General features: G+C 37.6%; 2 protein-coding genes across 3 annotated transcripts in view; one reads left to right on the top strand and one right to left on the bottom strand.

Annotated features, from left to right (window-relative positions):
- Corin (corin, serine peptidase) overlaps positions 1–26,507 on the top strand; it is a 291,574-nt gene that overhangs the window by 111,879 nt on the left and 153,188 nt on the right. For both annotated transcript variants that reach the window (XM_046457155.2, XM_046457224.2), the window contains exon 5: positions 14,659–14,840. In XM_046457155.2, coding sequence (XP_046313111.1) covers positions 14,659–14,840 — 182 coding nt within the window. The remainder of the gene's footprint in view (positions 1–14,658; positions 14,841–26,507) is intronic.
- Positions 21,783–23,217, bottom strand: LOC124101360 (methylosome subunit pICln-like). Its single transcript, XM_046457359.2, has one exon. It carries the CDS (start codon positions 23,209–23,211, stop codon positions 22,483–22,485), a length of 729 nt encoding a protein of 242 aa, XP_046313315.1. The 5' UTR covers positions 23,212–23,217; the 3' UTR covers positions 21,783–22,482.

The following is a 26,507-nucleotide window of genomic DNA, read 5'->3' as shown; positions in this document are numbered from 1 at the left end:
GGGGATGAGGCACAGTCACCCGAGTCTCCTCAATTTGTCCTCGAGCCAGAGGGGAGGAGCCGGGCCGCCGCCAGCGCCCGGAACAGGCCCAGCGGCTCGCCAGCGTGGTGACCGCGTGACCCCAATTGGAGAGGGGGCGGAGCGGAGCCGCCACCCACACCCGCAAGGTGGGCAGACCCGTGACCCAGTGGTACATGGGCGTGGTAGGAGGGGCAGGGCAGAGCCGCCCTTCGCGCTTGCAAGGTAAACAGACCTGTGACAGCCTGGCGGGTCAGGCCCAGTGGCCTGCCAGTGTGGTACACACGTCACCCCAACTGGAGTAGGGGCAGAACAGATCCTTCTCCCACGCCCGGATCAGGCCCTGCCGGTGTGGTGGTCACGTGACCCCATTGGAGTGGGGGCGGAGCAGAACCGCCACCCGTGCCCGCAGGGTGAGCAGACCAGTGATCAACCTGCAGATCAGGCCCAGGGGTCCGCAGGCGTGGTAGGAGGGGCAGGGCAGATCCGCCGCCCGCGCCTCCAAGGTAGGCAGACCTACAACAGACCGGCGGATCAGGCCCAGGAGCCTGCCGGCGTGGTACAAACACCACCCTAATTGGAGTAGTGACAGAGCAGAGTCGCCTCCCGTGCCAGGAACAGGCCCAGCGTCCTGCAGGCGGGGTAGTCACGACACCCCAATTGGAGTAGGGGCAGAGCAGAGCCTCCACCCGTGCCCGAAAGGTGGGCAGATCTGCGACCGACCAGCGGGACAGGCCCAGTGGCCTGCCGGTACGACAGACACGTCACCCCATTTGGAGTAGGGGCAGAGTAGAGCCGCCGCCCGTGCCTGCAGGGTAGGCAAACCTGCAACCGACCAGCGGATCAGGCCCGGTGGCCTGCCAGCGTGGTACACTCATCACCCCAATTGGAGTAGGGGCAGAACAGAGCCGCCGCCAGCTCCCAGAACAGGCCCAGTGACCTGCCGGCGTGGTAGCCACGACACCCCAATTGGAATAAGGAGAGAGCAGAGTCGCCGCCCGCACCTGCAGGAAAGATACGCAAGCAGTATGAAAAGACAAGGAAAGAATGGACCACAAGCAATGCAGGTCAACGCAACTTTAGAAGAGGTAACAGCTGCAGCAGATGGAATGTCAGATAAAGAATTCAGGATATACATGCTTCAGATGATCTGGAGTATCAAGGAAGACATTAAACAGCAAAATCAGACAATGAAAGATCACTTCGACAATGAATTACACAAACAAATCCAGGAAGCAAAGGATCAACTATACAGGGAGATAGAGGTTATAAAAAACAAGCAATCAGAAATCCTAGAAATGCAGGAAGCAATAAACCAACTTAAAAACTCAATGGAGAATACTACCAGCAGAGTAGAACACTTAGAAGATAGAACATCAGACAATGAAGACAAAGTATTTCAACTGGAAAAGAACATAGACAGCTCAGCAAGACTGTTAAGAAACCATGAGCAGAACATCCAAGAAATATGGGATAACATTAAGAGACCAAACTTAAGAGTCATTGGGATACAGGAAGGTACAGAGCTCCAAACCAAAGGAATGAGCAGTCTATTCAATGAAATAATATGAGAAAACTTCCCAGACTTGAAGAATGAGACAGAATCCCAAATCCTAGAAGCCTACAGGACGCCGAATGTGCAAAATCATAAGAGATCCACACCTAGACACATTATAATGAAGATGCCCAACATACAGAATAAGGAGAGAATTTTAAAAGCTACAAGAGAAAGGAAGCAGATTACATTTAGGGGTAAGCCAATCAGGATAACACCTGATCTTTCAACACAGACTCTGAAAGCTAGAAGATCCTGGAATAACATATTTCAAACACTGAAAGAAAATGGGTTCCAACCAAGAATTGTGTATCCAGCGAAATTAAGCTTCAGGATGGAGGATGAAATTAAAACCTTCCACGATAAACAAAAGTTTAAAGAATTCGCAGCTAGAAAACCATCTCTTCAAAACATCCTCGCCAAAGCATTACAGGAAGAGGAAATGGAAAATAACAATGAAAACCAACAGTGGGAGGTAGGACAGTAAAGGGGGGGGGGGAAATAATCAAAGAGGAAAACAAACCATGCTTAGTAACAGAAATAAACAAATATGGCTGGAAGAACAACCCATATCTCAATAATAACCCTAAATGTTAATGGCTTAAACTCACCAATTAAGAGACACAGGCTAGTAGAATGGATCACAAAACAAGACCCAACAATATGCTGCCTACAGGAGACGCATTTGATAGGAAAAGACATACATAGGCTGAAGGTGAAAGGTTGGGAAAAATCATATCACTCATATGGACTTCGGAAACAAGCAGGTGTGTCCATACTCATATCAAATAAAATAGATTTCAAGCCCAAGTTAATCAAAAGGGATAAAGAGGGACACTACATACTGCTTAAGGGAACCATACACCAACAAGACATAACAATCATAAATATTTATGCCCCAAACAATGGTGCAGCTTTGTTCATCAAACAAACTCTTCTCAAGTTCAAGAGTCTAATAGACCACCACACCATAATCATGGGAGACTTCAACACACCTCTCTCGCCACTGGACAGATCTTCCAAACAAAAGTTGAATAAAGAAACTATAGAACTCAATAACACTATTAATAACCTAGACCTAATTGACATATATAGAGTATACCACCCAACATCAAGCAGTTACACTTTTTTCTCAGCAGCACATGGATCCTTCTCAAAAATAGATCATATATTATGTCACAGGGAAACTCTTAGACAATATAAAGGAGTAGAGATAATACCATGCATCCTATCTGATCATAATGGAATGGAACTGAAAATCAACGATAAAAGAAGGAAGGAAAAAGAATACATCACTTGGAGAATGAACAATAGGTTACTGAATGATCAATGGGTTATAGAAGACATCAAGAAGGAAATTAAAAAATTCTTAGAGATAAATGAAAACACAGACACAACATATCGGAATCTATGGGACACATTGAAAACAGTTCTAAGAGGAAAATTCATTGCTTGGAGTTCATTCCTTAAAAAAAGAAAAAACCAACAAATAAATGATCTCATACTTCATCTCAAAATCCTTGAAAAAGAAGAGCAAAACAACAGCAAAAGAAGTAGAAGGCAAGAAATAATTAAAATCAGAGCTGAAATTAATGAAATCGAAACAAAAGAAACAATTGAAAAAATTGACAAAACTAAAAGTTGGTTCTTTGAAAAAATAAACAAAATCGACAGACCCTTAGCCATGCTAGCGAAGAGAAGAAGAGAGAGAACTCAAATTACTAGCATACGGGATGAAAAAGGCAATATCACAAGAGACACTTCAGAAATACAGAAGATAATCAAAAACTATTTTGAATCCTTATACTCCAATAAATTAGAAGAGAGTGAAGGCATCGATAAATTTCTTAAGTCATATGATCTGCCCAGATTGAGTCAGGAGGATATAGACAACCTAAACAGACCAATATCAATTGAGGAAATAGAAGAAACCATCAAAAGACTGCCAACTAAGAAAAGCCCAGGTCCGGATGGGTATACAGCAGAATTTTACAAAACCTTTAAAGAGGAACTAATACCAATACTTTTCAAGCTACTTCGGGAAATAGAAAAAGAGGGAGAACTTCCAAATTCATTCTATGAGGCCAACATCACCCTGATACCTAAACCAGACAAAGACACTTCAAAGAAAGAAAACTACAGACCAATATCTCTAATGAACCTAGATGCAAAAATCCTCAATAAAATTCTGGCGAATTGGATACAAAAACATATCAAAAAAATTGTGCACCATGATCAAGTAGGATTCGTCCCTGGGATGAAAGGCTGGTTCAATATACGGAAATCAATAAATGTTATTCACCACATCAATAGACTTAAAAATAAGAACCATATGATCATCTCGATAGATGCGGAAAAAGCATTCGACAAAGTACAGCATCCCTTTATGTTCAAAACTCTAGAAAAACTAGGGATAACAGGAACATACCTCAATATTGTAAAAGCAATCTATGTTAAGCCTCAGGCTAGCATCATTCTGAATGGAGAAAATTGAAGGCATTCCCTCTAAAATCTGGAACAAGACAGGGATGCCCTCTCTCACCACTTCTGTTCAACATATTTCTCGAAACACTGGCCAGAGCAATTAGACAGATGAAAGAAATTAAAGTCATCAAAATAGGAAAAGAAGAACTTAAATTATCACTATTTGCAGATGACATGATTCTATACCTAGCAGACCCAAAAGGCTCTACAAAGAAACTATTAGAGCTTATAAATGAATTCAGCAAAGTGGCAGGATATAAAATCAACATTCATAAATCAAAGGCATTCCTGTATATCAGCAACAAATCCTCTGAAATGGAAATGAGGACAACCACTCCATTCACAATATCTTCAAAAAAAGTAAAATACTTGGGAATCAACCTAACAAAAGAGGTGAAAGACTTATACAATAAAAACTACAGAACCCTAAAGAGAGAAATAGAAGAAGATCTTAGAAGATATAAAAATATACCCTGTTCATGGATAGGCAGAACTAACATCATCAAAATGGCGATATTACCAAAAGTTCTCTATAGGTTTAATGCAATGCCAATCAAAATCCCAAAGGCATTTCTTGTAGAAATAGAGAAAGCAATCATGAAATTCATGTGGAAAAATAAACGACCCAGAATAGCAAAAACAATTCTAAGCAGGAAGTGTGAATCAGGCGGTATAGCGATACCAGACTTCAAACTATACTATAGATCAATAGTAACAAAAACAGCATGGTACTGGTACCAAAACAGGCAGGTGGACCAATGGTACAGAATAGAGGACACAGAAACCAATCCACAAAACTACAACTACCTTATATTTGATAAAGGGGCTAAAAGCATGCAATGGAGGAAGGATAGCATCTTCAACAAATGGTGCTGGGAAAACTGGAAATCCATATGCAACAAAATGAAACTGAATCCCTTTCTCTCGCCATGCACAAAAGTGAATTCAAAATGGATCAAGGAGCTAGATATCAAATCAGAGACTCTGAACCTGATAGAAGAAAAAGTTGGCTACGATCTACATACTGTGGGGTCGGGCTCCACATTCCTCAATAGGACACCCATAGCACAAAAGTTAATAACTAGAATCAACAAATGGGACTTACTCAAACTAAAAAGTTTTTTCTCAGCAAAAGAAACAATAAGAGAGGTAAATAGAGAGCCTACATCCTGGGAACAAATCTTTACTCGTCACACTTCAGATAGAGCCCTAATATCCAGAGTATACAAAGAACTCAAAAAATTAGACAATAAGAGAACAAACAACCCAATCAACAAATGGGCCAAGGACCTGAACAGACACTTCTCGGAGGAGGACATACAGTCAATCAACAAGTACATGAAAAAATGCTCACCATCTCTAGCAGTCAGAGAAATGCAAATCAAAACCACCCTAAGATACCATCTCACTCCAGTTAGATTGGCAGCCTTTAGGAAGTCAAACAACAACAAGTGCTGGCGAGGATATGGGGAAAAGGGTACACTTGTACATTGCTGGTGGGACAGCAAATTGGTGCAGCCAATTTGGAAAGCAGTATGGAGATTTCTTGGAAAGCTGGGAATGGAGCTACCATTTGACCCAGCTATTCCCCTTCTCGGTCTATTCCCTAAAGACCTAAAAAGAGCATGCTACAGGGACACTGCTACATCGATGTTCATAGCAGCACAATTCACAATAGCAAGACTGTGGAACCAACCTAGATGCCCTTCAATAGATGAATGGATAAAAAAAATGTGGCATTTATACACAATGGAGTATTACTCTGCATTAAAAAATGACAAAATCATAGAATTTACAGGGAAATGGATGGCATTAGAGCAGATTATGCTAAGTGAAGCTAGCCAATCCCTAAAAAACAAATGCCAAATGTCTTCTTTGATATAAGGAGAGTAACTAAGAACAGAGTAGGGTCGAAGAGCATGAGAAGAAGATTAATATTAAATAGGGATGAGAGGTGGGAGGGAAAGGGAGAGAGAAGGGAAATTGCATGGAAATGGAAGGAGACCCTCAGAGTTATACAAAAGTACATACACGAGGAAGTGAGGGGAAAGGGAAAAATAATACAAGGGGGACAAATGAATGTCAGTAGAGGGGGCAGAGAGAGAAGAGGGGAGGGGAGGGGAGGGGAGGGGGATAGTAGAGGATAGGAAAGGCAGCAGAACACAACAGACACTAGTATGGCAATATGTAAATCAATGGATGTGTAACTGATGTGATTCTGCAATCTGTGTATGGGGTAAAAATGGGAGCTCATAACCCACTTGAATCAAAGTGTGATATATGATATATCAAGAACTATGTAATGTTTTGAACAGCCAACAATAAAAAATTAAAAAAAAAGACATATTTTGTTTCAGCCACCAGTAGAGAAAGAAAAACAATGTTAAAAGAAATAAGAGATATTTAAAATTTCATTTCGGGAATTTTCATTTCTTATAATCACCCTAGAATTCTTTACAAAAGTAACAGGTTTCCCTGGTAAGAATAAATATTGGTCCCATTATTTGAAGTTGCAATGGCATTTTTCTATATTATGTTAAGAGTTCTTAACACATGCATGTAGACATACAGACACACATGCTAATTCTGGTAAAGGAGGCAAGAGGAAACTTTGAGATGTGTTTATGGCTTTGATGGTGGTGATGGTTTCAAAGGGGTATACTGATAATTTGTTGAGTTGCATACATTGAATATATACAGCTTTTTATATGTCAATCATACTATAATTAAGTGGTTTGAATTTTTTTTCCTATCATTTCAAATGCATCATAATAGGGTTTACCTGTTTTGGCCTCTTCATTTTAGAAAGCTAGACTGATGCGAATGGTCAAGATGGGCACCAAAGTTGTTATTGGGATTATGTCTAAAAAAATGACTATTTGTTATCTAAACACTAAAAAGCCTCTTTCTTATCATCAAATTTCTACTACTTCACATCTTATATTGCCACATCATTTTGAGTGGAACTTTCTTAATAATGTTATAATAAAAAAAACACACACACACACATTTGTTTATCAGGTAATTTTGGAAGACTTACTGTGTCCTTAGTTCGTTCATAACACAGCCAGTGACAATCTACTATATAAATTGCAACCCTGAAATCATCCTAAAGGCCAATTGGAATATTGAATTTGAAACAAATTTTTTGAGAACTTATTAGTTATATAAAGTCAGTATAAACTTACTTTTATCTTTTTCTAAATAGATAATAATTATACACTGATAATATATTTTACTAAGGATTTTAACTATTTCTCAAAAACTTTATTGTGTTATATTTGGGAATAAATGGAAACATTATAGAATGATTTTTTTATAATTATAATTTAAAAATGTATAGGTCAGAAGTAAAAGAAAAAAATTAAACTGTATTGCTGTTACCAACAATATAGTGAAAGTCATTTCCTGGTTACTTCTCTGAATGCCTCTGCTAATTTGGAGGCAGCAGTCTCTCAGTCCTATCAGTACCAATACCTGAGTGTTCAGCGACACAGGCAAGATAATCTGCTTTTTGGCAGTATACATGGAATATCCATTGATAGATGAGGTTTCTTTTTATGAACCTATAGGTAATGTATGGTCAGACAATTCAGATTACTTTTATTTCACAACTATGCAAAGCTAGAGAATCAGTCCAGGACAGATCGAATCTTGCTGAAAATGCCTTGTCATGCTTCTGACAGTGTCTCAAGCACATATATTTTGTCAAGTTCAGTGGAGTAGTTTGTTTATATTTCTACTCAATAATTCATTGGTATTATATGGATGTGACTAGATTTTAGAAATAATACTTGTGATTCAATTCTTTCCGAGATCCATATTTATGGCATCCTTTTATGATGGGTAAAAATCAAAACAGCTGCAAAAAAATAACAATTTCAAGTTTCCTTTGTGATTTGTTAATTCCCTATCCCATGGGCCTTGGTGAGTATGCCAAATACTAATGAGAATCAGCATTATGCTGGTTAGAAGGGTATGCAATTTTATATACCCTTTCAGGGTTGTGTGGCTTAATGTTATTCACATCTGCCCTAATTCAATCTGTGTTTCTCTGTTGTTATTTTCTAGAATTTCTCTATTTTAAGTGGGACATCCTACAATTGGCATATAAACAAGATAATTAATCTGTAGGGTTTTCACCTATAGCAATTAAAAAAAAAATTTTAGTTGTTGATGGACCTTTATTTTATTCATTTATTTCTATGTGGTGCGGAGAATCGATCCCAGTGTCTCACACATGTGAGGCAAGTGCTCTACCACTGAGCCACAACCCTAGCCCTCATCCATAACAGTTTTACTGACATTTTCTTCTCATGTGGAAATGATTTAAAGATTCAATAAGCACAGGTAAAGTTTGCTGACCGGAAGGAGATGGGGTCCCTGGGCAGGGGCAGTGTAAGCTCTGGTACAATCCACAAGATTGGGACCTACGTGGTGATGGTTCTCCTCCCAACTTTGCTACTGAAAGCTTTATCCCAAGCAGGGAACCAAGTAATCCTCTGCAGGTTGCTCATTTATTTCTATATAAGTGTTTATGGAGTGCTGACTCTGCAGTCTAGGGATACAGTTTGAAGCAAAATAGACAAGAATCTTTGGCCTCATGGAGCTTATATTGGTGGGAGATAAGGTCTTGCCAACAACGTGTAGTGCTTGGGAGTGTCCTCTTTCAGCTTTTAACATCTTTTTTTTTTTCTTTTTTTTCCTTCCCCTTCCTCCTTCTCTTTTTTTTTCTCTCTCTCCCTCCTTTTCTTCCTTCCATTATCTCTTCCTCCTCCTCCTTCTTCCTTCTTTCCTCTTTCTTGTTTTCTCCCTTTCTCTTTGTGGTACTAAGGATTGAACCCAGGGGTGCTCTACCACTGAGCATTCCCAGCACATTTTATTCTTATTTTGACACAGGGTCTCAATAAGTTGCCCAGGCTAGCATCAAATTTGCTATCTTCCTGCCTTAGTCTCCTGAGTCGCTGGGATTACGGTTATGCACCACCATGCCTGGATGATATCAGTGTCTTCAACAAGTTGGGAAAATGAACAAAAGATAGAACTTAGCTGAATCCTCTGCTTTGGAGTAGGTCACAAGGGTACAGTCCTGGTTTTTTGGAGTTTCTGACCAGATTTCTTGTATCCTAAGTCTAACATCTTACAAGGTCTCTTTCAATCACCAGAATGTGCTGACATAGAACCTGATGCTATTGGCCCATAATAGGGAGGTGATGAATTCAGGCTCACTTGTGGATTGATGTCCCTGTGTTATCTGTAGTTCTTGTGTGAGGAGGCCAACTAGGCAAGATATTTTGAAGTACTGGACTAGTATCCTAGTGTTTGGCTATGAGATCTCCTTCTTAGGTTTCAGTTTCTTCACAGTGTAAAAGGGGAAAATGCGAGTAGATGATCTTGCAAGACTCTTCCAGCATTAACGTTCTCTTTATGGCTAAGTAAGGGCCCCAGCTCTGGGAGCTGCCTGTGACTTCTGACTTTGTGAGCATTGTTCATTGAACAGCTCAGCCTAACAAAGACAAATTTAGGAATGTATTTTCAAAAAACGATGGCATGAGTCTCATCGATGAATAGCACAGCCAACTCAGTAGCTTGCCTCTGACAAAGTGATGTGTTGAAGTGTATTGTTACCCATTGCCGGGGAATACATTATCATACTCTTAGCAGCTTAGAACAACACTCATCTTTACCTCACCGTTTCTGTGAATCAGGAAGTTGAGAGTGGCTTAGCTGAATTCTTTCCTTTAGAGTCGGTCACAAGGGTGCAATTAAGGTCTTGGCCAGGCTGGTGTCTTATCTGAAGGCTTGACTGGGGAAGTATCCACTTCCAAAAGCATGGGAATCTTGGAGTATGTTCAATTTTTCAAGGACTGTTGGACTGAGGGCCTTAGTGCCCAACTGGCAGTTGGACTGAGTTCACCCTCCGATCCTTGCCATATGGGCCTCCCTAATATGGCAACTTGCTTCATCAAAACTGGTATGGAAGAGGGTCTGCTAGCTAGCAAGATGGAAGTCATAGTCTTTTGTGGCCTAATAATGGAATTGATATCCCATTACCTTCCATGGTGGAAGCAAATGACCAGGCTCACACATTTAAGAGGAGAGACTGACACAGGGCAAGAATGCCAGGAGGCAGAGATGATTGGCAACCATCTCAGAATGTGCCTGCTGCAAAGTTCTGTCTCCTCCCACCCTATGGATGAAGAGCTCTCCTAATGTATTTAAATCCTGACACTAGTATGGCAATATGTAAAACAGTGGATGTGTAACTGATGTGATTCTGCAATCTGTATACAGGGTAAAAATGGGAGTTCATAACCCACTTGAATCAAATGTATGAAATAAGATATGTCAAGAACTATGTAATGTTTTGAACAACCAACAATAAAAATTTAAAAAAATTAAAAAAAAAAATCCTGAGCTCTCCGAATATATTTAAAGGCTAGTTAAAAAAAAAAAAGTAAAAATTGACAACTAAATGCAATGTGGGATCTTTTTTGGTGGTATTTGAATAGGGCCTTTAGTTTAGTTAAAGGTATTATTAGCAATATTCATTTCCTGGTTCTAATAATATTGTAGCTATGTAAGATAAGTAAATTATGGAAACTAGGATGAAGGATATATGCAAAATTTATGTACCATTTTCATAACTTCTAAGTATAAAAGTCATTCAAATTAAAAGTTAGAAAAGATGTCATCTATAAAATTTAATAATCTGTTAGCCATATAAACTTAATTCTGTGGCTGTAGATTATTCAGTAATTTTAAGTTTATGTCCTTATCAGAACTTTTTCGTAGATAAAAACCCATTATGGATATACAGTATAACAAAATTTGTAAAAATTTTGTTAAAATTTTTTAAAGAAAATTTAAATAAATTCTCTAAAAGTTTTGGAGGTAAAATGGATAAATTTTTGGTAGGGATCACTTTAGAATATCATTCCTAGTGAAAACACCATAAAAATCTCACTATCACCATATAGTAGCATTATTTATTTGTTTATTGAATGTTTCAACAGATAATTATAGAAGTAGTATAAGAGCTTTCCTCTTTAATTTTATTTGAAATGTGTCAAGGACTTTTGCACAATACCAGATATACTTCACACATCAATTTAAAATAATCACCATTTCTAAAATAGTAATTCTGATAGCCAAAGTGGATCCTCCCTTGTGATGAGCACTGTTTTTCATTTGTCAGTCCACTTGTTGCTTGGATATAGATACTTATATTCCAAAATAGTGTGGCCTGTCTCACCACACTGTTCCATGTGATGAAAAGCAAAATACTTCAACCCTTCATAGGCAGTGGAATTTTATGTAAAGCAAGAACAAATGGCTCGTCGTTTTGCTTACTGTTTAAAAGGACAGCTAGTTATTAATATTATATCACTATGTCACACGTCCTGGTCCAGCAATTTAAAGATTATGGCTCTTGGTTGGTTATAACTCTTTAGAGAGCTATTTTGAAACACTCTAGACATTTTTCTTATGTTCTATTTTTAGATTGAAGGGTCTAATGGTATTTTAATGTCTCTATATATTCCCATAACAAATCCTGAGAAAAACGCTTATTACTTTTGAAATTTAGCAAGGCTGGTGGGATTATCAGTGCTCCTCTGAGAAGTATTGCATTAAAGAGTGAATCTTGATTTACAGAATGTCTGTGGTAAAAGGATTATGAAAAATGGTACAAACTTCAGATTTTCTAGAACCCTCACTTTTCAAAAGAAGAAGCTGAGTCTTGGCAGGACTGAACTGTTGGCTCAAGATCAGACAGTGGAGAAGTGGCCATGTGAAGGTTATAGGTGGTAGACTTAGAAAAAAAATGACCATGGTAACAATGAGAACGTGTTAGTTTCTGAATTAAAAGACCTAACTTTAGAAAATGGAAACAGTTCTGCTGGGCCCCTGTATCAAACTTCATTGGTGTTGCCCTGGAAAGATTCTGAAAAAAAAGATGTGGAATGATTTTAAAAAACAAAAACCAAAAAACAGTGGCATCAGAAGTGAGAAAAGACCTGGGAACTGCTTGGGAGAGGTCATTTGTAGTAATCTTCCACACCTTCAAAAAATGTTAGATGATATTTTTATTCAATTTCCAATGGTGCCTGAAATTTCATCAAAGACTGCTTTGTGCCAGCAAGCAGTCTTCCTTTAAAGATGCAAAAATTGCCAGAAAAGTAAGCGTCCATCTATTTTTGTGTAATATTCTGTTTCCCCGCCCCCATCTCTTATTTGAAAGCCTACTTAAGATCTGCTACAGTGGGGAGTACAGTTTTGATTGCAGGAAGGGAAGAATATGTTCTAAGTACTCTGGTGGATGTGGTTTTCTGGGTGGGGTGCTGGAGTCAGGGTGGTCAGGATGGCATCAGGACACTAGGACCCTGGCTAGGATGAGAAGACAAAAGGGGCTTACCAAAGACAAGTCCTTTGTGGGCTGTCTCACACCTAGATAAGAAAGTGGAAACCTCTCTTTGTCTTCCTTGGCCGCTTTAAAAATACAATATTTCACTGCAGGTGTACTATACTTTTGTCAAATGAATTGAGATCCCATCCACCTTGTATGTAGCTGTGCAATGGGAAAATACATATCAATTTGCAAATTAACCTTGAGTGGTACTATTGAAACACATATTCATGAAGAACGTGCCTGTAGTAAGTTAATTGAATGGGTCCTTGGGTCAATCTGCCTGGATTCTAAGCTTGGATTTGCCATTCATTACTCAGTAGGACAAGTTTCTTATTTTTCCTGTGCTTGTTTGCTTATCTGTATATTAGAAATAATAGTAATAACACCTCTCATATAAGGCTGTTGTGAGAAATACACAAATTAATGCTTGTGAAACCCTGAGAAAAGTGCCTAAAAGTGTAAGCAAATGCCTAATGATCTATGTTCTCCACATTCCTTAACTATGTGCCCCAGTTTTGTTTATGAAAATATAGTCTAACTTCTCTGGAATAAAATGTAGTGAAGGAGATATTTTAAAATGGTGTTATTTAAATGATACTTTCTTATTTCTGTAAGTATCTAATATATTTTCTGAACAGCAATCATGTGTCTTTTTATGCTACGATACTGGCCTGGAACAATTCATATTTCATTTACTAAAAGTAATTCTTTCTGGTGTAAAACTTCTTTTCCCAACCTTCACTATGAAATTTGGTTACATATTAAGGTATGTAGGTAATTTTGTGTCAGGATTCTAAAATATGCTCAATTTTTAACATGATGTTCTGAAATTCAAAAACATTTTTTTTATTAGAATGTAATTGTTGATTATTCATTTTCTACATTTTTATATTTAACAAGGTCTTTCCCTCCCCCAAGATTCTTTGACTTCTCTGTTCCATTTTATCTCAGTGGCTGGCATACCCATTGTGTTACTGTAATCTATAGAAGTAAGAATGGTGTGTTATATATGAGCTTGTTTGATTAAGGAGTTTTTTTTAAATCCAATTATTAGGCCTTTATTTGAGAACAGATGATATGGGAGAGTAGGTAGAGCATGGCCTGAATGTTCAAACACCTGGGATCTTTCCCACTTCTGCTTAGGAAGCTGCTGTTAGGAGCTGTGTGACCTTGAGTACATCCCAAATTCTACAGTGCCTGTGCTTATAAAATGGAGGAATTGAATGAGGTGTTGTTTAAGGTTTCCTACACATTTAATATTGTATGATGCTGTGATATCTTATTATGTCCACATTTGTGAAGTGTGTGCTTTGATTTGATTGACATATATGTCCCCCCCCCCCCCAGTTTCCTTAAAATCCATTGAAATGACTTTGGCTGATGACCAGCAAGGACAAAAAGATGCACCCTCCAACTGTAAGGTAGAGAAATCCACCTGCATCTGAAAGGAAACAGTTCATGGCCTTGGCCTTGTTAGCATCCAACTTTCTATCCACAGAGCTGTGGGTCTGGGAGGGTTTGATTGCATCTTAGGTGAATAAAGACAAGCTCCAGGGACATCATTATTCTTACCATTAACAGATAATTGTTTGTACTTTTCTATCTGCAGAAGACAAAATAAAAATATGAAAAGATAAATGAATAACTGTGCAAGGTCTCCTGAGTTGCCACTTTGTGTAATGTTTCTTTTCTAGGGAGGCTGGGGGAAGTTAAGAACAACTTTCCTTTGTGTATCTCTTAGTGATATTTTGAATTTCTCAAAGGGAAGTAAAAGAAACAAGAGTAACCCTATTTTGTGACCTACTTCTGCTTTTGCAATTTCGAGGCCTTCATTCCCCTGTTAAATTTTTCCTTTTGATATTCAGTAGAAATCTTTTTTTTTTTTTTTTGGATTGGCCAGTGTATTTTAGCAGAGAAAATTTAAAAATAATCATTTGAGATAAATGATTACCTACTACTATCTACTACCACAAGAAGTAGGTAGATGATGTATTAGGGAATACATTATTTTTCTAGAATCCAGACAATATGATGACTGAAATCATTGCCATAGGGCTGGATGCAGAAATTTAAGTTGTTGACTGTAGGAAATATAAGTTCAAATAACATTACAGCACTAGTTGCTAACATTAATATTTTTTGAGGAGTATTTTAGTAAAATATTCATTTTGACCATTTTCTTTTCTTCTAGGCGTGGCCTCCTGCCCTGTAGATCTTTCTGTGAGGCTGCAAAGGAAGGCTGTGAGTCTGTCCTGGGGATGGTGAACTCCTCCTGGCCCAATTTTCTCAAATGCTCCCAGTTTAAAAACCAAACTGAAAGCAGCAACATCAGCCGGATTTGCTTCTCCCCACAGCAGGAAAATGGAAAGCAATGTAGGTGTCTGTGTTTCATTTCATTTTTACATTTTAATTTGGGTATACCATTCATACAGGATGTATACAAATAACTTTGTAAGCCAATCATTTTAACATAGTGACCAGATCCCAGATCAAGAAGCAGATTCTTAGTAGCACCCAAGAAACACCTTCAGGCCCATCCCAAATATTTCATCTTCCCCAAAGAAATCTCTATCCTGACTTTAATCACTTTGGGTAATTTTGTTTTTCTGAACTTCATATAAATGAAATCATAGAGTATAAAACATTTCTGTATCTGACTGCATTTGCATTATTTTGAGAAATTTATTATGTTTTCATCTTGAGGTTAATTCATTTTCATTGTTATATATTATTCTAATATATTATTATATATTAATATATTTCTCTGTTCTCTTGGTGGACATTCATTTCAAGTTTTCAGCTATTATGCATAGTAATGCTATTAATATTCTAATAACGTGTCTGAACATGGTTATGTATTTGTTTAGCAAAAAAGTTTTAAAAAATGGTCATTTAACATCTATGTATGAAATTGCAGTTGTTCCACATTCTTCCTGACCTTTGGCATTGTCAGTCTTTTTCATTTTAATAATTCTGGTGGGAATATTAATGGTATCTCTGTGGTTTTAAGTTGTATTTTCCTGATGACTTTGATCACATTTTGAAAATGTTTTGGTTATTTTTTCAATTTGTTCTAATTAGTCATATATGACAGTAGAATGCATTTTGACATATCATACATAAATGGAGTATAACTTCTCATTCTTCTGGCTGTCCATGATATAGAGTTACACTGGTCATATATGCACATAGGGCAATAAGTCCTATTTATTTTACCTTCCTACCTCCATTCCCCCTCTCCTCCTTTTACTCCCCCCTGTCTAAACTAAAGCACCTTGGTTCTTCCCTAGCCCCCCTATATTTGAATATCCTTTTTTTGATATGTTTCTAGAAAATTTTGCCCATTTCTCATATTTTTATTATGGTTTTATACACATACTGGATATACACATTGTTATGGTTTGGATCTTAAATGTCCCCAAGGACCCATGTGCTAAAAGCTTGGCTGTCAGCCTTTTGTGATTATCAGAGGTGGTAGAACCTTTGGGAAGTGGGGCTTGGTGGGGCTGGGTCACTAGAGGTGTGCCCTTGAGAGGGCTCTTGGCCCCTTCTCTCTTTCTTTGCCTCCTGGCTGGAGCCTCCTTGCCCATGAGTTTCTGCCATGATGTTCTGCCTCACCACAGATCCAAAGCAATGGGACCAATCAACCATGGTCTGGCACCTCTGAAATCATGAACCAAAATAAACTTTTCTCCCTTTAAATTGTTTATCTCAAGATTGTAGTGATGAAAAATTGTTTAACATCATTGGATGTATGTATTGTAAAGATGTCCCAACCATTGCTGGAACTTGAGATGTTCCAGCCCTCTCAAGTCTATTGGAATTGAAGTCTTATTTTTTTTTTAAATTTTACCTTTTTTTTTAGTTACACATAAGAATAGAATGTATTTTGACATATTATACATACATGGAGTGTAACTTCCCATTCTTTTGCTTGTGCATGATATGGAGTTACACTGGTAATGCATTCATATATGAACATAGGAAAGTTATATCTGATTCATTTGACTGTTTTTCCTATTCCCATCCCAGCTCCTTTACTTCATTCTCCTTTATCTAATCCAAAGTACTTCTTCTATTCTTCCCTATACCTTATTGTGTATTAGCATCTGCGTTTTGTGTTAGCATCCTCATATCAGAGAGAACACTCAGCCTTTGGTTTTTTGGGATTGGCTTATTTTGCTTAGCATGATATTCTCAAGCTCCATCCATTTACTGGCAAATGCTGATTTTTAGTCCTTTGTATTTAAACCAAGAGTGGGATAGCTGGGTCAAATGGTGGTTCCATTCCAAGTTTTCTGAGGAATCTCCATACTGCTTTGAATATTGGTTGCATCAATTTGCAGTCCCACCAGTGATGTACGAATGAGCCTTTTCCCCGACATCCTTACCAACATTTGTTGTTACTTTATTTTTGATAATTGCCATTCTGAATGGAGTGAGATGAAATCTCAGTGTAGTTTTGATTTGCATTTCTCTAGTTGCTAGAGATGTTGAACATTTTTTCATATATTTGTTGACGGATGTTACTACGAAGTGCCTGTTCAGTCTTGCCCATTTATTGATTGGGTTATTTGGTTTTTTGTTTATTTTTGTTTATTTTTTTTGTGTGTGTGTGGGTGTGTGTTAAGTTATTTGAGTTCTCTATAAATCCTGGAGATTAATGCTCTATCTGAGGTGTGGGTGGCAAAGATTTCCTCTCGTTCTATAGGCCCTCTCTTCATGCTCTTGATTGTTTCCTTTGCTGTGAAGATGGTTTTTAGTTTGATACTATCCAATGTATTGATTCTTGATTTTACTTCTTGTGCTTTTGGAGTCTTGTTGAGGAATTCGATTCCTAAGCTGACATAATATAAATTTGGGCCTACATTTTCTTTTGTTAGGCTCAGGGTCTCTGGTCTAATGCTTGGTCTTAGATACACTTTGAGTTGAGTTTTGTGTAGGGTGAGAAATAGGGGTTTAATTTCATTTTGCTGCATATAGATTTCCAGTTTTCTCAGCACCATTTGTTGAAGAGGCTCTTTTCTCCACTGTATGTTTATGGCACCTTTTTCTAGTATGAGTTAACTGTATTCATGTGAGTTTGTCTCTGTGTTTTCTATTTTGTATCATTGGTCTTCATGTCTGTTTTGGTGCCAATACTATGCCACTTTTGTTATTAAAGCTCTGTAGTATAATTTAAGGTCTGGTATTGTGATGTTCGTGCTTTACTTTTCTTGCTGAAGATTGTATTGGCTAGTCTGGGCCTCTTATTTTTCCAAATGAATTTCATGACTGCTTTTTCTATTTTTATGCAGAATGTCATTGGAATTTTAATAGGAATTGCATTAAATCTGTAAAATGCTTTTTGTAGAATGGCCATTTTGACAATATTAATTCTGCCTATCCAAGAACATGGGAGATCTTTCCATCTTCTAAGGTCTTCTTCTTCAGTTTCTTTCTTTAGTGTTCTTTAGTTTTCATTGTCGAGATCTTTCACCTCTTTTGGTAGATTGATTCCCAAGTATTTTTTTTTTAAGGTTATGGTGAATAGGGGTAGTTTTCCTCATTTCTCTTTCATAGTTTCATCACTGATATATTGGAATGTGTTTGATTTATGAGTGTGGATTTTATATCCTGATACTTTGATGAATTCATTTATTAGTTCTAGAAGTTTTCTGGTGGAATTTTTCAGATCTTCCAAATACAGAATCATGTCATTGTCTGTTGCCAGGGGGCAAAATTTTGACATATGCAGTAGAGGGGAAAAATAAAGAATGTCCACGTGCTTCTGCCCCTTTCGATGCTTTGTTCACTCAAATTACTCAATACTATTTAACTCTGTTGGTTCTTAATCAGGAAAATGACAATCCTTAATGCTAGTCACTTCAATAGACATAATCAATTCACAGTAAACACTTCTGGATTAATTAATTCACAGCAAACAGTTCTAGATTAATTCCAAGCACTGCAAACACACTTAATCATGACAGGCTAGTGAAAGACATTCCCTCTGTGTGCTAAGTTCAAAGGTCTCAAGCCTTAGGCTTTACTTCCAGCAGATGCACACTTACTCAGACAGCAGTGATCAGGTTTCAAACCAAAGCAGGCTTCTTCTTGTGTAGAGTGGATGACCTGTTGAGGAGAGGGTCACATAGGGAGAAGTTGCAGCTCTCACCAGAGTCCAGACGAGGCGGTAGAGTTTGAGAGCAGTGAGGATCACACAGAGGCTCTGGAAACAACAAGTGATGGGATGTCAGTCCAGGTCCTCATCAGGCCCTCTAGCTCAAGTGCATCCTTGTTTTGGCTGGCTGAGTCCCTGTTCATCAGCTCTATTATTTATACTAAATTTGGGGGCTTTTTGACCCCCCCTTGCAATCCTTATCAGCTACCACTGGATTTCTCCATGACATCATTTACCCTGGAGTCAGAAACCTCTGATCTGGTGGTCTCCACCCTGATCTTCTTGTCTTTCCCTTTTATCAGGTGAGGACAACCTGCCAGAGGCTTCTCTCTGTTTATCAGGGTGAAGGGAAGTAACTTGTCTGAGGCCATACTGGAGGGCTCTGTGGGTGTGCCTGGTGAGACTGCAGGTTTCAAACTGGAATTTTAAAAGTGGAGTTGCTTAGGCTCAGGCCTAAGGCCATCCTCATATCATCAAATAGTGATAGCTTGAGTTCTTCTTTTCCTATTCGTAAACCTTTAATTTCTTTCTTCTAAATTGTTCTGTCTAGAGTTTTAAGGACAATGTTGAATAGAAGTGGTGAAAGAGGGCATCCTTGTCTTGTTCAAGTTTTTAAAAGGAATGCTTTCAATTTTTCTCCTTTTAGAATGACTTTGGCCTTGGGTTTAACATATATAGCTTTTACAATGCTAAGGTATGTTCCTACTATCCCTAGTTTTTCTAGTGTTTTTAACATAAATGGATGCTCTATTTTGTCAGATTTTTTTTGCATCTATTGAAATAATGAATTATGTTTATTGGCTTCTGGATGTTGAATCAACCTTGCATCCTTGGGATGAACCCCACTCGATCATGGTGCATTATCTTTTTAATATGTTTTTGTATGTGATTTGTCAGTATTTATTAAGAATTTTTGCATCTATATTCATCAGGGATACTGGTCTGGAGTTTTCTTTTCATTATGTGTCTTGGTCTGATTTTGATATCAAGGTCATACTAGCTTCATAGAATGAGTTTGGAAGGTTCCCTCCTTTTCTATTTCATGGAATAATTTGAAGAGGATTAGTGTTAGTTCTTCTTTGAAGGTCTGGTAGAACTCAACTGAGAATCCGTCTGGTCCTAGGCTTTTCTTTATTGGTAGGCTTTTGATGGTATTTTCTATTTCATTGCTTGAAATTGATCTGTTTAAATTTTCTATGTTCTCCTTCAATTGGGGTAGGCCATGCCCCTAGAAATTTGTTGATGTCTTCAAGATTTTCTATGTTATTAGAATATAAATTTTCAAAATAGTTTCTGATTATCATTTGTATTTCAGCAGTGTCTGTTGTAATACTTCCTTTTTCATCATGAATTTTAATAATTTGAGTTTTCTCTCTTTCTTTTAGCTTAGTTAAGGGTTTATCAATTTTATGTATTTCTTAAAAACAAACTTTTTGTTTCATCAATGTTTGGATTGTTCGAGTTTCATTGATTTTTAGCTCTGATTTTAATTATTGCCTGTCTCCTATTACTTTTGGTGTTGATTTGTTCTTGTATCTCTGGGGCTTTAGATGTAATATTAGGTTATTTATTTGGTGGCTTATATCCTTTTAATGAATGAACTCAATGCATGAACTTCCCTCTTAGCAGTGCCTTCACAGTGTACCAGAGATTTTGATATATTCTATCACTATTCTTATTTACCTCTAAGTATTTTTTTTATTTCATCCTGATTTTTTTCTGCTATTCATTCATTTTTCAATAGGTGTTAGAGTAGATTCTATTTTATTTTATCTTTAATTTCTAATTTCATTCCAGTATGATCTGATAGAAGGCAAGGTGTTATATCTATTTTTTTGTTTGTTTGCTAAGAGTTGCTTTGTGGCCTAAGATATGGACTATTTTAGAGAAGGATCCATGTGCTGCTGAGAACATGTATTCAAGTCATTGATGGAGTAAAATATTCTATATATGTCTGTTAAGTCCAAATTATTAATTATATTTTTTAGTTCTATAACATCTTCAGTTTTTGCTTGGAGAATTTAACCAGTGGTGAGAGAGGTGTGTTAAAATTACCAGTGTGGTTGTGTTGTGATCTATTTGATTCTTGAAGTTGAATAGGGGTTTGTTTGATATATGTAGATGTTCCATTGTTTGGGGCATAAATATTCATGATTGTTATGTCTTGTTGATGTATAATTCCCTTAAGCAGTACGAAATGTCCTTTTTTGTCCCTTCTGATTAACTTTGGCTTGAAACCCACTTAATCTCATATGAGGATAGACACCCCAGCTTGTTTACAGGATCCATGTTAATGATAAATTTTTTTCCATCCTTTTACCTCCAGTCTGTGCCTATTTTTGCCTATGAGTCTCTTGGAGACAGCATATTTTGGGTTCTTGTTTTTCAATTCAATCTGCCAGTCTATGTTTTCCGATTGATGGGTTTAGGCCATTTACATTCAATATTATTATTGAGAAATGACTCTTAGTCCCTATAATTTTGATTTATTTCTAGTTTTTAATTTGAATTAGTTTCTCCTTTGACTGAGTATTCTTCTAGTGTAAGTCCTCCCTTTGCTGGTTTTCGCTTTTATTTTTCATTTCTCCTTTATGAAATATTTTATTGAGTATGCTTTGTAATGCAGGCTTTCTGGTTGTAAATTCTTTTAACTTTTGTCTGTCGTGGAAGGTTTTTATTTCATCATCAATTCTAAAGATTAATTTTGCTAGAGATGGTATGCTTGGCTAACCTCCATTTTTATTCAGAGCTTGGTATATATTCAAAGACCTCTAGCTTTGGGGCTTGGATTTATAAATCAGCTGTGATCTAGACTGTTTTCCCTCTAAATGTAAACTGTCAATTTTTTTCTCTTAATCTTTAAAATTCTATCTTTATTCTGTATGTTAGGCATCTTCATAATTGTGTCCCTTGGTATGAATCTGTTGTAATTTTGTATATTTGCGGTCCTCTAAGGGTCCTGTATCTGATTTTCTATTTCATTCTTTAGGTTTGGGAAATTTCTGATATTATTTCATTTAAAAAATTATGCACTCCTTTGGTTTGTATCTCTGAGCCTTAATTTATCCTAGTAAATCTTAAATTTGGTCTTTTGAGGTTATCCCCACATTTCTTGGAAGTTCTGTTCATAGTCTCTTTTTTTTTTATAGAAAATGTAGATTTATTTGTTATGTTATTACAAAGACAAAACAATTATCATTAGACGTACTTGGGGGACTTTCATTTCAGTTCACTGTTCTGTTACAGAAAACTAACCTAAGAGGGTGGAAACTAAATGATATTAACCTAAGAGGCTATACAGGGTAGACTGGTAAAAGAGGGCAGAAGGAGCAGAAGGTAGCTAGAAACACTCTTGTCAGTGGCAGGATCTGTAGCTAGGATATTTCCCAAGAGGCTACTACAGAGGCCTGAATTAATTAATTTGGCCCCCAAATCAGTAAAAGACTCTTGACTCTGTGGAGAATAACAAAGGCTGATCCCTCTGAGATATTTGCCTTTTCTTCCCACACTCCAAGCTCCTGAGCATGTTTACCACAGGCCTGCTACCATACAGATGATTCATACAGCAAAGGCAGGAATTATAGGCTTACTCATAGGGTACCTAACACAAAGTTTTGGGGTAAATGATAAACTACAAGTACCCCCTTGGATGAATTATTTCACCTTTGTTAATAAAGTTTGTAGTTCCTTCTGCTGGTGACAACTTGCTGTCTCAGTATAGTCTGTCTTGAGAAATAACTAGTTTAAGAGTTTTGGAGAAGGAAAGACTTTCATCAACCCCACTCCAAAGTGGAAGAGGCACCAGGTTCTCTCCTAGTTATAAGCAGAACTTTTAAGCAGCATAAATCATTTTCAGTGATCAACATCCCCATCCTCAAACTGTCCAGCAACTGTTGGTGTGGTATCTACCTCCATGCCATCTTCATAATCTCTTACTGAATCTTCCGTCCGGACCCCAGCCATGTTATACTGGCTGCTCACAGACTGAGAAAGCATTCCTTCTAATCTCTCCAGTGTAGCTTGCCCTTCTGCTGTTAAATGGGATAATCCTTCTTCATAGGTATAAAATGTAGGAATATCCCCCTGCCCTTGTTCATGTGCTTCCACATCATATTCTTCTCCATCATAATCATCTGAGTCTTCATCCTCAGGATCTGGATGCAAAGCCTGGCATTCACACATTGCAGTGAACATCACTTCCAATGCTGATTTATCACTAGGCACAAATCTAAATTCAGTAATAGGTTCAACATCATCATCACTGTCTTCCTCCTCTTCATCAGCAAGAGATTCTTTTGATTCTTCTCCAAATTTGGCATTCACCATAACATACAAATGCTCTCGAGGATAAGCATTTAGGTCCCTGGACACCGCATGTAAACTAATGGTGGGGTATTCCAGTGAGAATCCTAATCCAGAACCATCTAACCAAGACAGGCGGCTCTCCGCGATGTAAAGAGTGCCGATACCGAGGCCCTTTCCGTTCAGCACAGCCTCTGTATCTGGCTGCTGTTGCCGAAGCCCCTCATCCTGTCCCGGCGGCGGGAAACTCTTTAGGAAGCTCATTGTACCCGGGAGCATCGAAACCTGTTCATAGTCTCTTAACATCTTTTCTCTGTGGTCAACTTTGTTTTCAAGATCATATGTTTTGTCTTCATAGCCTGAAACTGTCTTCCAAGTGGACTAGTCTGGGATTCTACCTCTTGGGTCCCCTTCTTCCTCCAGGAGAAGTCTTTTCTGCTGTCCTTTAATAAACTTCTAAAAACAAAACAAAAAAACAAAAAACTCCAAGTGGACTAGTCTGTTGGTGATGATTTTCATTGAGTTTTTAATTTGGTTTATTGATTCCTTCATTTTGAGGATTTCTGCTTGATTTTTTTTTTCAGAATCTCTATCCCTTTATTGAAGTGATCTTTCATGTTCTGAATTTTCTCTAGGATTTCACTCCTTACATCATCCTTTACCTTGCAGATTAGTTTAACTATGTACATTCTAAACCCCTTCCCTGATATTTTAACTGTGGTGTTCATGGATTATGTTATTGAAGTATCTTGTTTTGTTTGGGGTGATTTGTTTCTTTGCTTTTTCATGTTGTTTGTGTGCATTCCCATCTAACGGTATGGATCTGAGGCAGTAGACTCTATCAGCTTATAGTATCCCTGAAGATTTCTAGTACTTCTGTTTAGGGGCAGACAAATAATAACAACAACCAATGCAAACAATATACAGCATTAAACCAAATAGTTCCTGCTATGATGTTTATAATGTTGTCACAATAAACATAAATGATATGATCTGTTATGGCCTACAATAAAAACAGCAAGTTTGCAAAAGGGTTTAAAATTTTGAATGGCAAAATTTGATTAGAATATGATGATTATGAGGGATGGGAAGAGAAGATAGAAGTAAAAAATAAAAAGGAAGAGTGAAAGAGAACAAGAGAGATTGGCTGTTAACAGAAGAAGAGAGAGAAAGAGAATCAAGGGAAAAGATAATTGAGATAAAACAAATATATATGAAATAAAAATTTAAAAAATAAAAATAAAACAATATAAAACAACTAAAATATACTAATCAAACATCCTAGTCCTCAAAATAGTGATCCATGAAAAATAACTGGCTTCAAAAATACTAGAAATGAGAAGGAAAAAAACACCATATATGAATATGTATAAATGTCCATGAATCATATGGTCACACTTAAACTGAAAAAAAAAAGAAAAAAAAACTCAATGAAAAGTTAAAGAATTATTTTCTCTTGGAGATCAAGATTCCTAGCTTCCCTTCTCAGCAGTATTAGGTGGGGTTGTCTGAAGTATGATGCTTACTCCACCCTCAGGGTGGGGTTGCTAGAGTGAGAGAATTAATATCATAGGCAGAACTCCTGGAGGTGATGTTTAGGCTTAGGTGGGCTCCAGGTTCTGTACTGAATGCCAGTTGGTCTGATGATTTTAAGTCAGTGCACCTCTAGGACCCAGCAATTGTAGTTCATGCTGGAAGACTGCACCCCGGGATCTCCCCTGGGTTCCACTGGCGCAGTGGAGGAGCCAATTTTTAGCCCACTATGTCACTTGCAGACCATGTTTCCTGGTCTCAGGTTCAGTCTCCAAACTCAATCTCTTCAGCCCCTGCCCTTTCGGTTTCCCAGTCAGGTGCATCTCTCCCAGTCAGTCCTACAGGTAGTCAGATTGTGGCGGGGAGGGGGTGATCTGGGTGGGTTTCCTTGATCAGTTGTCCCCTATGTAAACCTCTCTCCACATTTGATTTTCTCCTGGTCACTGAGGCACATACTATGCTGTACAGTGTGGGTTTGACAGGTCTATATTTTGGGCCAAACTCAGGTTTGCCAGGAATTGGCTTCTTGAGCCGCAGACCCTCTCGCCACAGCTGCAAAAAGTCTCCTTCTCTGTCCTCCTCATGCAGCTGGGAAAGATGTGGTTTCTTTCCTGTACGCGGATATTGTGTAGCAGTATGCCTTTCAGTTTAGTTGGGTATTGTCTTTGCTCTCTAAACTCTCTGTACCCAGAGAGCTTCAGTCCTTCAAAACATGTGGGTTCCTTTAATTCTCGGATCCCTCCACTTTGCTTAAGGAGGGACTGCTGTGGCTGGTGCTTCTGGTCATGCCAGTGGCAATGGTGCTGGGGATTTCTTCCTTATTTTATGATATCCAACCTCCTGAATCCCTGATCTGCTTTGAATGTCCAGTATTAAATTCCAGGAAAGTCCTCCTGTCTTTTTTTGTTCACCCACATTGCTGGGAAACCGCCTTTCTGCTTTCTTGGTTTCATGCTATGGAGCAGCTAGGGAAGCAAACTTCTCTATTCCATCATCTTAAAATCCCCCTGAAGGTCTTAATTGTAATGGGTACATATTATCGACTTTTTCTTTTGTGAGAATTATTTTTAAGAAATCTTTGCTTACACCTGAAACACAGAAGTTTCTTTTATCTTTCTTCTAGGAATGTTATTGTTGAGCATTCAGTTTTTCGTATATACTATAATTGTGGAATTAATATTTTGTGTGTGGTGAAAAGTTGGGATTAATTTTTTTCTATGTACATATTCAACTGACCCGGTTTTTTTTTAGAGAACAATCCTTTCCCCCTGCACTGTAATATCAGAGTTGTTATCAGTCAAGAGATTAACTATGTGCATATCTAGTTTTTTGATTATTGACAGAATATGATGAATTCAAGACCACACTGTCTGAATTACAATAGGTTTATAGTAAAAATTTATATTGAATCATATATGTCCTCTATTTATTTCCTTCTTAAAGATTTTTTCAACTATTTTTGTCCTTTTTCACTTAATATAAATATTTTAACATTTTATTTATTTATTTTAATTAGATATATAATAGCAGAATGCATTTTGATTCATTGTACACAACTGCAGCACAACTTTTCATTTCTTTGGTTGTACACGATATAGCATTGCACCATATGTGTAGTCATACATGTACCTAGGGTAATAATGTCTATCTCATTCCAACATCTTTCCTGCCCCCATATCCCCTCCTCTTTTTTTTCTCCTCTTTGCCCAAAGTTCCTCCATTTTTCCAGTGTCTCCCTTCATTATGGATCAGCATCCCTTATCAGAGAAAACATTCAGCCTTTGTTTTTTTGGGATTGGCTTACTTTGCTTAGCATGACATTTTCCAGCTCTATCCATCTGCCTGATAATGCCGTAGTTTTATTCTCTTTTAATGGTGAATAATATTCCATTGTGTATGTATATGTATATATATATATATATATATATATATATATATATATATATATATATATGCCATAGTTTCTTTATCCATTTATCTATTGAAGGGCATCTAGGTTGTTCCCACAGTTTAGCTATTGTGAATTGAACTGCTTTAAACAT

This window comes from Marmota monax, unplaced genomic scaffold (genome assembly GCF_021218885.2).
Source record: "Marmota monax isolate L192 unplaced genomic scaffold, Marmota_monax_Labrador192_F-V1.1 WCK01_AAM20220418_F8-fsc00025, whole genome shotgun sequence".
Classification (NCBI taxonomy): Eukaryota; Metazoa; Chordata; class Mammalia; order Rodentia; family Sciuridae; genus Marmota; species Marmota monax.
This window is presented reverse-complemented; position numbering and strand designations above follow the sequence as displayed.